Source organism: Diabrotica undecimpunctata, chromosome 8 (genome assembly GCF_040954645.1).
Source record: "Diabrotica undecimpunctata isolate CICGRU chromosome 8, icDiaUnde3, whole genome shotgun sequence".
Classification (NCBI taxonomy): Eukaryota; Metazoa; Arthropoda; class Insecta; order Coleoptera; family Chrysomelidae; genus Diabrotica; species Diabrotica undecimpunctata.
This window is the reverse complement of record NC_092810.1, coordinates 15,559,650-15,572,955: the sequence shown is the minus strand read 5'-3', so window position 1 is coordinate 15,572,955 and position 13,306 is coordinate 15,559,650. Positions and strand designations below refer to the sequence as shown.

General features: G+C 34.6%; 1 protein-coding gene across 2 annotated transcripts in view; it reads right to left on the bottom strand.

Annotated features, from left to right (window-relative positions):
• The window catches only part of LOC140448305 (macrophage mannose receptor 1-like), a 33,148-nt gene extending 20,392 nt beyond the window's left edge, over positions 1–12,756 (bottom strand). For both annotated transcript variants that reach the window (XM_072541392.1, XM_072541391.1), the window contains exons 1-2: positions 12,646–12,756; positions 4,937–5,022 (exon numbers count right to left, since the gene is read on the bottom strand). In XM_072541392.1, the coding sequence (XP_072397493.1) occupies positions 4,937–5,022; positions 12,646–12,700 (141 nt within the window). In that variant the 5' untranslated portion in view covers positions 12,701–12,756. The remainder of the gene's footprint in view (positions 1–4,936; positions 5,023–12,645) is intronic.
• Positions 12,757–13,306: the final 550 nt, after the last annotated feature.

Sequence of the window (13,306 nt, the reverse complement as noted above, 5' to 3'; positions counted from 1 at the left end):
CTTACTTTCAGATTATTGATTTTATTGATTAGATTTTATTGTTATTGAAAGGAATGGTAAGGGGCAGTCTCTGAACTGTGGAACTGGACTTAACCTTAGCTGTGTTTCTTTCAACTGAATTGCTATAAAAATAAAATATATTAAAATGACAACATTTAGTACAAAATGCAGAGCACCAGTAATGGAGAAAGTCTAAATCCACAAAATATGTACTCCAATGTCTCAAATAACTTAGTTGTACCAGCACAACTTGCAAATAATTATCATATTCTACCTTATCAGCCAAATACAGGAGTAGACTCAATATGGAATCAAGCACAACACATGCAATTCAAGCTTACGCAGTACCCGCATATGCAGTTCCAGCTCATGCAGCACAAGCCAATGCCGCAACAGTCAATCCAAAACTAACAGATGCAATGCACTCAAAGTAAGTATCCTTAGCAACTACAAACACATCTTAGACAAACCAAGATAAACTCACACCCGCAACCATCATAATTACATCAGACCAGTGCAGAAAAGCAGGTGCCGTGCCGGTTTCAGCTTGCGTAGAGGAGGGACTTTGAATTGAGTAGGAGCCTCTCAATACTTTGCGTAAGACAGACTGGGCGGGGGATGTCCTCAACCCGGACACTTCGCGTCCCAATGGTTGATAGGAAATGTTCCTGCAGATATGCAGGGCAGGTACGAATAAGGCTTAGCCAAATAAGTACCCGCGGATCAACTGAGGGCATGGCATTAGGCAGCAGTGATGCCATTACTGAAACAAGGCTGTTAGAACGACATCTAGCAGGTTTGACGACAGACACCCACCGGCGGCAATCCCATAATGATTTAACTGGCTGTGATACTGCGGTGCAGAAAGCAATGGGAAACTACTGCACTAAATCTCCCAAGAAAAGCTCCATGACAAATACAAATCATACTACGGCCCCGAGTCTCCGGCGTCCCTTTAATGGGACAGGGGTGCTAAGAATCTCCGGAGGGAAAAATAAAAATAGAAATAGATCATTAATAAAACATATTGCTACGTGGAATGTTAGAACTTTATATCAATCAGGAAAGCTAAAAAATGTACAACTCGAAATGAAACGTCTGGGCCTGCAAGTCCTTGGAATTAGCGAAGCTAGATGGACCGGATCGGGAACTGTAAAAAGTGGAGGTTATATTACTTATTACTTCGGAAAAACGGATGATGTTCATAAAAATGGTGTTGCTATAATTCTCGAGGAACGACTTGAAAACCTGGTTGACAAATTTGTTCCTCTTTCAGAGCGAATAGTAATGATAACTGTTAAAAGTAAGATTAATATAAACTTAATACAAGTATACGCTCCTACAAGTAACAGTACAGACAACGAAATTAATAAATTTTACCATGTATTAAAGCAAGCACTAAATAACACAAAAAACACGAAATCTGTGTAATAATGGGAGACTTCAACTCTAAAGAAGGAGAAGACATAACTGCCGGAATTACTGGAGGATTCGGTCTTGGGGAAAGAAACGAAAGAGGTGATAGATTGGTGGAGTTCTACCAAGAGGAAAACTTTGTTATCACCAACACATGTTTTAAACAACCAAAAAGACGTCTCTATACATGGATATCACCGAGAGATGGCCATGGTAGTGTAATGCGTAACCAAATAGATTATATCATGATTAACAATAGATTTCGAAACTCATGTAAATGTACTAAGACATATCCAAGTGCCAACGCAGCCACCGATCACAATTTACTGGCATCTAGAGTCAACCTAAAATTAAAGACAATCAAAAAGCCTTCCATTACAAAGAAACACGATAGACAAAAACTAAAAGAAGAAGAATTTAAACATCACTTTAAGCAGACAATGAACGAAAAAATTCGAGACAACATCACACAAGTATACAATGTACCAACAGTCGAAGAAAGATGGGATAACATAAAGACTGGTATCATCGATACAGCAACGCAAAGTGGAACTGTCACCCATTATAAAAAGCAAGCGTGGATGAAAGATGAAATAATCGAAATGATGGACGAAAGAAGACAGCTTAAAAATAGAAATAACTCAGAGTATAAACGAAAGCATAATCTGATTCGAATAAAAATCAGGGAAGCCAAAGAGTTATGGATGCGAGCAAAATGTGAGGAACTAGAAGAATTGCAACGAAAACATGACGAATTTAACACACATAAGAAAATAAAAGAACTTACAGTATACAAAAGAAATACACCCATAACATTAACGAATAATGAAGGTCATGCACTATCCCTAGAAGACGAAGTAATGGAGGAATGGGAAAACTACATTAAAGCATTATTTAAGGATGATCGAGGATCACTACCTAACTTAAGTGCAAATACAGGACCATCAATCTTAAAAGCTGAAGTGGAAAAAGCCATACACCAAACCAAAAACAACAAAGCCAGTGGACCAGATCAAATATACAGCGAATGGCAAAAATTACTCTCAAATGACAATATAAAAGAACTCACTGTACTTTTCAATCAAATATATGATACCAGTGAAATTCCATCGGACTGGTTAAAATCGATCTTTATTCCTCTACCTAACAAACCAAACGTTAAGAAATGTAGCGATTGTAGACTCATTAGTTTATTGAGCCATGCCGTTAAAATACTGTTGCATATTCTTCTAAATCGAATTAACAACAAGTGCGAAGAAATAATTAGTCAAGAGCAGTTCAGGTTCCGGAGATGCCTTGGAACTAGAGAAGCACTATTTTCTATGTAAACATTCCTTCAACGATGTTGGGAGGTAAGAAAACCCGTATATATGTGCTTCATTGATTTTGAAAAGGCATTTGATCGCGTTCAGCATACCAGACTAATTACCGCCTTGCAGAGCATCCAACTAGATGAGAAAGACATCAAACCTATTGCCAAACTTTACTGGAACCAAACAGCCATTATTAATACCAACCACAGAGAATCAAAGTTAATCAGTATTGAACGAGGCATAAGACAGGGCTGTGTACTGTCTCCCACCCTCTTTAACCTGTATTCTGAGAATCTATTTAGGGAAGCTTTAAAAGATCAAAAAGGAATTATCATAGGAGGAGAAATAATTAACAATATACGGTACGCCGACGATACTGTGATTCTAGCTGAAAACATCGACGATCTGCAGGAGCTAATCAATAGAGTTGACATGGAATGCACAAATTGGGGACTGTCGATAAATATCAATAAAACTAAATACATGGTGACCAGTAAAGTGGATATCGGCGCAACCCAACTGATACTAAACCAACAACCGCTGCAGAGAGTTCAGAGATTCAAATACCGTGGATGTTGGATTACCCAAAATCTGGATCCATCCTTCGAAATTCGATGTAGAATTGAACAGGCAAGAAACTCATTTAAAAAATTCAAGCCTCTATTATCCAATAACTCATTAAATTTGGAAATCCGTAAAAAGTTTACAAGATGTTACGTGTGGTCTGTACTTTTGTATGGATGTGAAACTTGGACTTTAAACGCCGATATCATAAATAAAATCGAGGCGTTTGAGATATGGTTGTATCGAAGGATACTAAAAATTCCATGGACTAGCAAAACCAGAAACGAAGAAGTTCTTCGAAGAATGGGACATCAACGAACTCTATTAAATATTATTAAGAGGCGTAAACTAGAATATCTTGGACATATAATCAGAGGACTAAGATAGGAGTTTCTTCGGCTAATTCTCAACGGTAAAATGGGAAAAAGGAAAAAATGGATATAACGGAAGAAACTCTCTTGGTTGAGGAATTTGCGGCAGTGGACAGGTTTGACAGTGGACCAGTTGCTACACGTAGCGCAAGACCGAGATCAATATAACAATATTATAAGCATGGTAGTCGCCGACGTTCCGTAGGGATATGGCACTCTAAGAAGAGAAGAAGTGCAGAAAACATAGTTAAGAATTAGAATAGGCAATCACAAATAAGTGTACTATAGCACTATAAAACGAAAACGACATAAAGCAATACAAACACGAAATAGAAGTACCTGTAGTAACAAACAAAATTGACATATTGTTATTCTCTGAAACACACTTTACCTCAAAAACTAACTTTACTTTCCCAAATTTTGAGGTATACAATGAAGCCTATCCAGATGTAAACAGATTAGCCAGAGCTAAGGCAACAGTATTTTAAAAAAATGACTTGAAGGCAACCAGCGTAAAAATAGAGGATTGGAATGAAACCGTTACAATAACAGTGGTGTATTGCTTACCAAATTAACAAGCAAATTAAGAAATGTTAACGGAATTATTTAGAAATAACGGCAACAGATTCCTAGCAGGAGGTGACTATAACGCCCAACACACAACCTGGTGATCTTCATTAACAGCTCCTGGAAGAGGAAGAAAACTGTATCAAATCATTCAAGAGCTACAGCCAAATCATCTGTCCAGCTATACACCAACCTACTGGCCTACAGATCCTCATAAATAGCCAGATTGCCTTGACTTCTTTGTAATGTTTGCTTACGTTACTATGGTTCGCTACGGCAAAAAGTGGCCAACCATCTTCTAATTTCGTTACAATTCTTGCTTTTAGTTCTTTGCTAGCACGTGGAGCCATTTTTTGAGGTTAAACAGAATATATTGGCTGACAAATTTTAAGATTTGGCAGTGACAGTCACAGTATGTAAATAATAAGTATTTATCCTTTAAAATACACTCCTCAATTTTCTACAAAATACGTTTTAAGAGTCGTATCAGTTTTTTTAGTAACCAGCTGTACATAGTTACAGACCAATTAAAAAAAATATCTCAATATATAATATGAAAAATTTTATTGTACAAGGATCTTACGACCAAGTGCCAGAGATTAACGGATCTTGCCTGAACCAAGAAAAAGAAAAGGACGATTTTTTTTTATTTTAATATTTTTGCGTTTCATTTATATCGAAGTGTTAAATACAATTTGTACTTACCTTGAACTTATATGAAAAATAATAACTCTTGTTGTCAAACTTGGTCAAAGGAACGACACCCGCAGGCTCAAAGACACTTGGAGCATCTGCAAATAAAAATAAAGACTTTACAGTAAATACTATTTTATTTGACTAAAGGTCGTATGACACTATGCATTTTCTTGTATCATTTCTTATATCGTTTCTGATATAGAAAGTTATTTGTGTTCTCTTGTATCGTTTCTTGCACGTACATTTGTGCTCTGTATGACACTATGCAAGTTCTTTTACCGGAAATTGTATGTGATTCGGCACATGATTGGTCGAAATTTTGACACATAAAAATAGAACTGCAGTACCTGAGGACCCCAAGCTAGATGCTACTGATTATTTTTTAAAATACTGTGGTTCAAAAATGAAAGAAATAAAATGTCTCAATATTAAAACTAAATTGGAAACCACAGTTTTTGAAGATAATCAACAGGCTGTAATGGAAGACAATGGTCTAATTGTATATCAAAGTTCTCCTCCAGCCGCCATTATGACAGAAGTTTTACGTTTTTGCGCATAAATTGTACAAGAAACTGCAGCGGACACAAATTCTTGTATAGTTTCTGATATAAGAACTATACGATAAGATTAATTAAGATAAAATAAATTAAAATCATGTGGTTACCGAAATTCGCTACAATACAATCAAAAACTAAAATGTAATGCAAAACGTAATAAAATGTAGAACACGAAAAATAACTATGAATGCTAATGAAGTAGATGTTCAAAATGTTCACCGCGAACGTCTTGGCAACATCCTAATCTCAAATAAAACTGTCTTCTAACATTATTTAACCTAACAGGCGTGATCGACCTAATCGCAAGCGTTATTCGTTCTTTTAAGTCATTTAAATCAGAAGGTCTAGTTTTGTACACATGGCTCTTCACATATCCCCATAAAAAGAAATCTAATAATGTAAGATCAGGTAATCGCGCTGGCCATTCAATCGATCCTCGCCTCCCTATCCAACGATTGGAAAATATTGTATCGAGGTACTACCGGACATTAAGTTGGTAATGTGGTGGTGCTCCATCCTGCCGAAAATATATCGTATTCGCTGGAACTTGAGGGTTTCCTGGATCAGGATATAAATTTGCCAACGTTGGAATGACATCATATTGAAGTAGTGCCAAATAATTGTTGCCATTCAAGTTGCCCTCAATGAAAAAGGGATCAATGATATTGTTTCCTATAATCCCTGCCCAAACATTAACCTTTTGAGGGTATTGAGTGTGTTCTTCTCTCATCCAGTGAGGATTTTCCGTGGCCCAGTAGCGACAATTTTGCCGATTAGCATGAGCGTTAAGTGAAAAAGTACACTCATTAGAAAACATAACGTCTTCTAATTGGATAATATTGTTATCCAACATGTCCATCATTTGCCCACAAAAAAAAGTTCTCCTATCAAAATCGTCTTCTATGAGGTCCTGAGTAGGTACCATCTTATAGGGATGCAATTTATGTTCTTTTAATATGTTTACTATCGATATATGGTTAGCATTGAATGTAGTGGATGCCTGTCTACTCGATGTATGTGGATTTTCCTGAAACTCAAGCAACACATCTAATTTGAGTTCATCACTCAGTGCATTGGCAGCTGCTTTTTTTATCTGCCTTACATGACCAAACTCGCGAAACTGATTCTGTATTTTACTTATTGATTCTTGGGATATAGGCGGTAAATTAGGAAATTTCTCATGAAATAGGCGAGTTACTTCCTGTTGTGTTCGGGTGTTATCTCCGTAACCAATCATTTGTAAAACTGTTATTTTATGCATTTCCGTTAATCTAACCATTTTTCAGAATTGAATTGAACGAACCTATTACTTAAATTAAAATACTGACAACTTAAATAAAACAATTTACTGATGGGTGTTAAAATAACGTTGCCACGGAAATTCTTTAAAGTTTTTTAATGTTTATCATCTAAAAACCACATTGCTGTAGTTTTTGTTCACTTTCTCATTATTAAGACCTAAACGGGAAATAAGTTTTGAGTATATTTTAGCGAATTTCGGTAATCACATGATTTTACTTTATTTTATCTTAATTAATCTTAATAAACTTGAAAGCGACAACATTTTTGAATGAAGAATAAAAAGACCTTTCAGACGATATATCACAAGCCTATACTTCCCATTTTAAAAATTGGGGGTTGTACCTGTCATTCTAAGGGGGTTGAAGGTAGAAGTTGCATTTTCACGTTAAAGAATGTCAAGTTATAATTTAAATTTGACGTGTTTCGGGATTTTTTTATAAATATGTACAGTAACCTAAATAATGAATTTATTCCATTTGGCTTTTACACACTGTATAATATCCTAAAATATAAACTTATTTTGATTAGACGCCAATAAAAATGTTAAATTTCATATCTGTTTTTAACGCATTCATACATACTTGCAATTTTGATAACCCTAACGATAAGTGATTTATTTATAGGATGGGTCAAAAGTCAAAAGTGCGTGCATATAAAACTATTTACTAAATATTTCTATATTAGTAACAACATTTCTAATAATTATTAATAAGTAAAATTTTGAAATTTGAAAAAATAATAATAATTTGGGACTTAATGGGTTAATACTCATTGCGATAGTAATAACATAACTATCTATTGGACCCTAGAAGTTAAAAATGGCCAGTGAAAAAATCATCATTACCAACACAGGCTTAAAAAGAAATCAAAAGCTTAAAGCTCTTGTTGCTATTTTTACGAAACATTGCATATACCAATAGACTGGCTATTGTCAACCTTTGTAATGATCTGTCTGTATCTGTAGAGTAGGGAGGGCCAGTTAAGTTTCACAGCACTTAGGCTACATTTGACCCATTATGGATCCTCCCAGAGAGCTGTCACCCTTAGCTCATTGTCCATCCTGCCATTTCTAGGAAGGTGGACAGGTCACCAGGAGACAACCCTCTTATGTGGGCAGGTGTGGGCCAGAACTCGCCGAACGCGTACTCTCGTATTAACGATAACTCTGGGCATTCACATAGGACATGCTCTATAGTTTCGTCTTCTCGTTCACACTTCCTACATAGAGGTGTGTCTGCTAGCCCCAGTATATGGAGGTGTTTGCTTAGTTGACAATGACCAGTTAAAAAACCAACTGCCAAACGTAGGTTTTTCCTGGTCATTCCCAAGAACTTCTTAGATGTTGACTCTTCAAGGTTACTTAGTGTTAACCTGGCAAGTTTACATCCTTTCCCTTCTTCCCATATTTTTACGGTTTGCGTATGATAGTGACATTTGACAATTTCTGCGATTGTTGTAGTTGACCAACAAAAAAAATCCCCAGGTCCTAAGAGTCTTAGGCCTGCCGCCTTCCCCTTTGTAATGATACCTGAACAATGTAGCAATCATCGCACTATTAGAATTTTTTTTAGAATACTGCACTCAAGAATATACAACAAAATAGAAATACAACTAAGCGAAATACAGTTTGGTTTAGATCAAACTTTGGAACCAGAGGATCATTATTTAGTTTGCAGGTTATGATTTAAAGATGTATTGATACAGAATAACCAGTATATATATATTTTATCGACTTCTGAAAGACCCTCGACCTGATGACCCAGAACAAACTGATATCTATCTGTCTATATAAGGATTTTTACAGCTATCGCCGCCTTCCTTCTTTCAGCTAACGTCTCCAGTGCTTTCTGTTCTGCCATTCTCCATCTCTAAGGTCTCGTCTTTCCATGGCCTCGTCCACTTCATCTCTCCATGATCTTCGGGGTCTACCTTTTTTCCTCCTTTCTATTGGGCTCCAATCCGAAATCTTTGCTATCCACCTTGTATGATCTGTTTTTGTTCTTCTCACATGTCCATACCAAATTAAACGCTTTTCTTCGATGTAGCTGAGTATGTCTTGTTCTACTGCCATTCTTCGTTTTATCTCCTCATTTTTGATGCGATACATTTTTGTCACTCTGCAGCTTCTTCTCATGAACTCCATTTCAGTTGCTGTGATTTTGGACCTGTCTCGTTTATTTATTATCCAATTCTCTGCTCCATAGGTCATTATACTGCGTACCAAGGTGTTATAAATTCTCTTCTTTGTATTTCTGGTAATCTGTCTATCCCACAGTACCCCGTTCATTTGTTTAATATATGTTCTTGTCTGTGCAAATTTGCTGGTTATCTCTTGCTCGGTGGTTCCATTTTTTGAGAGTATGAATCCTAAATATTTGAATTTGTCAGTGCCGTTAATTTCCCTATTATCGTCATTTCCAAGTTTTTCACTGGTTCTTGATCTGTTGTTAAATATTCTGTCTTTTCTAGATTTATTTCCAGTCCATTTTTTGTGTATTCCTTTTCTAATTTTCAGAGTATATAGCACAGATCTTCTTCATCTTGAGCCGTTACCACTTGGTCATCTGTTTAGTCATGGACAAACTGATATGTGTCTTGAAACAGATGAAAATTCATAACCAAGACTTCTGTATTATTCAAATTTTGTATTAGCATCAATACGCAAATATAAGAATTGGCAGGAAACACGACGAAAGCAGTGAAAATATGACGTGGTGTGAGGCAAGGGTGTATTCTATCGCGTCTACCTTTTAATGCCTACTCCGAATTTATTTTCAAACAAGGTTTAAATGAAGATGCAGGCATTATTAATGTTAATAATCTTAGATACACAAACGACGCTGCTCTAATTGCTTCCAATGAAAAAGAGTTGCAAAAACTTATAAAAAGGGTGACCGAAACATACGTCATGGGTAAAACTTAATATATAGAGAAAGCAGAATCGTTGCTTTTAGATAACAATTTTGTAATTTTAGAGAAAAATCCAATCAACATTTATAAATAAAATAAAAGCAATGGTTAAATTATTTATCGATACTATTACTAGGGTAAAGTACCAACTTCACTTTGGAACTTGATACTTTTAAGCAAATTACTTTTAATAATGGTTATGATCCTAACATTTTCCATAAGCTTTTAAATAGAGCAAAACTTAAGAAAAGCTTGCCTAATCACTACAATGCTTGTTTCGACCCAATGCCACAAGTATTGCTTGTCAAATTTAACGTGATACTTGGCCGATTTGAAATTAGGCTCCAACCACGATGCGCATTCGAATACAACACAATTCGTCCTTATTATTTCTTGGCCCTTCGAAGTGCAAGGTACTTGTATAGACTGCGACAAAGTTTTATTTTACTTATGTTTAAAGTTACTGTGTGTTGAAGGAATATCGTATTACAATAGATTTGACTTTTTAAATAAATATTGTTAAGTATTTTAAATTATAAACATGGATTTTCATTTAAAATTAGAAGGCAAAGTCTTGTCTGGACAAACGAGGGAGGTAATAGCAAATGTAATTATTTTTATGCACAGAGAAGCGATGCAAAATCCGCATGTTAAAGATTTTAAAAAAGTTCAAGAGCATGCTTCCTTAGCAACGGGAGTAAGTATAGCCACTATAAAACGGATCTCTCGTGAAATGAAAAATATAGAAGAAGGTGCTTCTACATCATTTTCTACGCCTAACAAAAGAATGGGATCTGCCCCAAAATCCAACTTGGGCGATTTTGACAAAGGTTTACTTCGGCGTATAATAATAAATTATTATGTCACGGAAAAACGAGTTCCTACATTGCGACATATAAAAAAAAATTAATGAAGACAATATTTATACAGGGTCGCATGAAACTTTGAGAAAAGTAATGAGGAAGTTTATCAGAAATATTAAACAATATAGGGAAGAAAATCGGCCCATAATTTACATGGATGAAACTTATATTCATTCCTCTCAAACCCATGACAGATACTGGGGAGACAATAACACCAAAGGTTTGCACAAGCCAGTGTCCAAAGGGTAAAGACTGATTATTGTTCACGCCGGCGGCCAAATGGGGTTCATAAAAAACGCACGTTTAACATTTAAATCTGTTACGAAGTCAGGATATTATCATAGCGAAATGAACTATAATAATTATAAAAAATGGATTCATGAAAGACTTATTCCTAATATACCAGCCCGTAGTGTATTGGGTATTATTATACCAGCCCAACGGGACTGGTATTATTCTATTGTAAAGAAATAAACAACAGATTAAAATATTTATGACTAACTAAAATGCTAAAATGTTGAAGATCCGAAGAATAAAAGTATATGACTATAATATAAAATATTACGACAACTCTAGTATAAAAATTAAGTAATAAATGTTTCGTCGGTATGTTCCAGGTATAAGATTAACTACTGTTCTTTTATTCTTATACAGTTTACTGTAACGCAAATGTAAAGCTTTCATCTCTGCCAATATTCCTCTTATAAAATTACAGAACGAGACATTTATAGAAGTGTTCGAAAAAACTGCTACTTCAACATGACTGAATGGTCAATATTAATGAGTCAAATAAAATATAATTATTTGAAGAATTTTTTTACCAAGTAACAAAAACAAAATATTTTTTATTTTGAGAAAAATTTCCGAAAGAAAAATTGAAACGTCAAAATAACATACAATATAAACATATCATAGAAGTTCCTTTAATAAATAAGGTCACTCTCTGTAAACTTGTAGTATGGAGTGTACCAACGAGGCGAAGAGACCGAGCGCATTATGTATCTCTTTTCCTTCGAATGCGTTCTCACTTAATTTTCTACGCAAGTGGACAAATTTGTCAAGTATCACCTTAAATTTGACAAGCTGTAACAGTAGGTTTTTCTCCTTTACTTATATTAGAAACATTACCAAAAAAATATCAAAACTTTTCATTTCCAAAACTGAGGATATAAAAATATCTTTCATATTACATAACACTTTAGGTTCCTTTTTGATTGACACCAAACATAGGATGAACACTCTGGATAAGAGTGGTATTTATAAATGGAGATGTGATGATTGCAATACCTTTTATGTAGGTAGAGCCATTCAAAAGTTGTCTACTAGATTCACACACCATTTAAACACACCAAATTCTTTAATTTTCCTGGCAATTTACTGTTCAGTAAACATAATTTAAATATCAATACTAGTTCATCTTTTTTACATGCAATTATTACATAGAAAAACTACTTGGAGTTGGACTTTTTGCAATTACAAAAACAAAAACAACTAAAAACTCTAATAGTTCTTCTATAAACTTAAGAAAATGCTCATTAATAGAGATATTACATTAAACCTTAACATCAGAAATACATACTCTACACAAATTCTCATATTCTCCAAAATATCTCACATATTCTGCAAAAGTCGCCGTAAGAAAGATGGCCAAAATATGAAAGAATTCACACATTTTCAAGAACGTTAAAATTAGTTTGATCGCCTGCTTAATATTCCCAATACTAACAAGTATTGGGAATATACAGGGCAAGATCGCTGGAAGATGAAACCCAGACCGAAGAAAATCCTGGTTCTAGAATCTGCTAAAGAGGTATCAAGAGACATCCGCTAATCTATTTGGATTTAAAGTTAACAAAGTTATTATGGCCAAAATAGTCGTCAAAGTTGATCAGAAAGGATGCTGAAAGAAGAAGATGATTGTTTTTTACTCTAAGAATATATGTAATTGCGAATTGGTTTAACGAAAAGTCGTAAATTTAATAATACACAAAAAATATGTAGTTCTCAAAATTCTAATTCATTTTTTAATGACTAGAATATACGATAAAACAAAAAGTAATACTAAATAAGGTAAAATATACAATACCTCCAAGAACCAAGGGAAAAATTAAAAGCAGCAAACGAACGCACCAACGGAACATTTTGTTTTTGTGAAGTTTGTTTAAACTTCACAATATATTATATATGTACATTTTATCTCCTAGAAAAATGCACCAAAAAATACTACTGATAAGAAATAAATTAATAATCATAGTAGAAATCCTAAGATTTCTTACATGGCGAAACTGAAACAAACACATCTGAAATACATTAATATTTACATCACTTGGAATAAAGACCGAAATAAAACAAATTAACTACCTTTTTGCAAAGAAAATATTATTTTATTTAGCACACAATATCATTAATAAAATTTTACGTACTAAAAAACTAGTATCGCGATAGTTTTTGTTCCTTACATAACGGATCAACCACGCAGGGTTATTAGCGTGTATGGATTGTGATACAGAGTTAGAACTTAAGAATAGAGTATTAACAATAGCAATACATAAATAGAAATAAACCTAAATCTATACAAAGTAAAATATTAGATTTTTGATAACAGCTTGCAGTCTTTGAGAAAGGCGAAAATATTTTTAGTATCACTGTCTTTTCCAAGAGCACTATTTAATGTTGATAGTATGTTATACATTTTGCGTTGCACAATATACTGGGGGCACTGCAATAAACAATGTTTATCGTCAAGA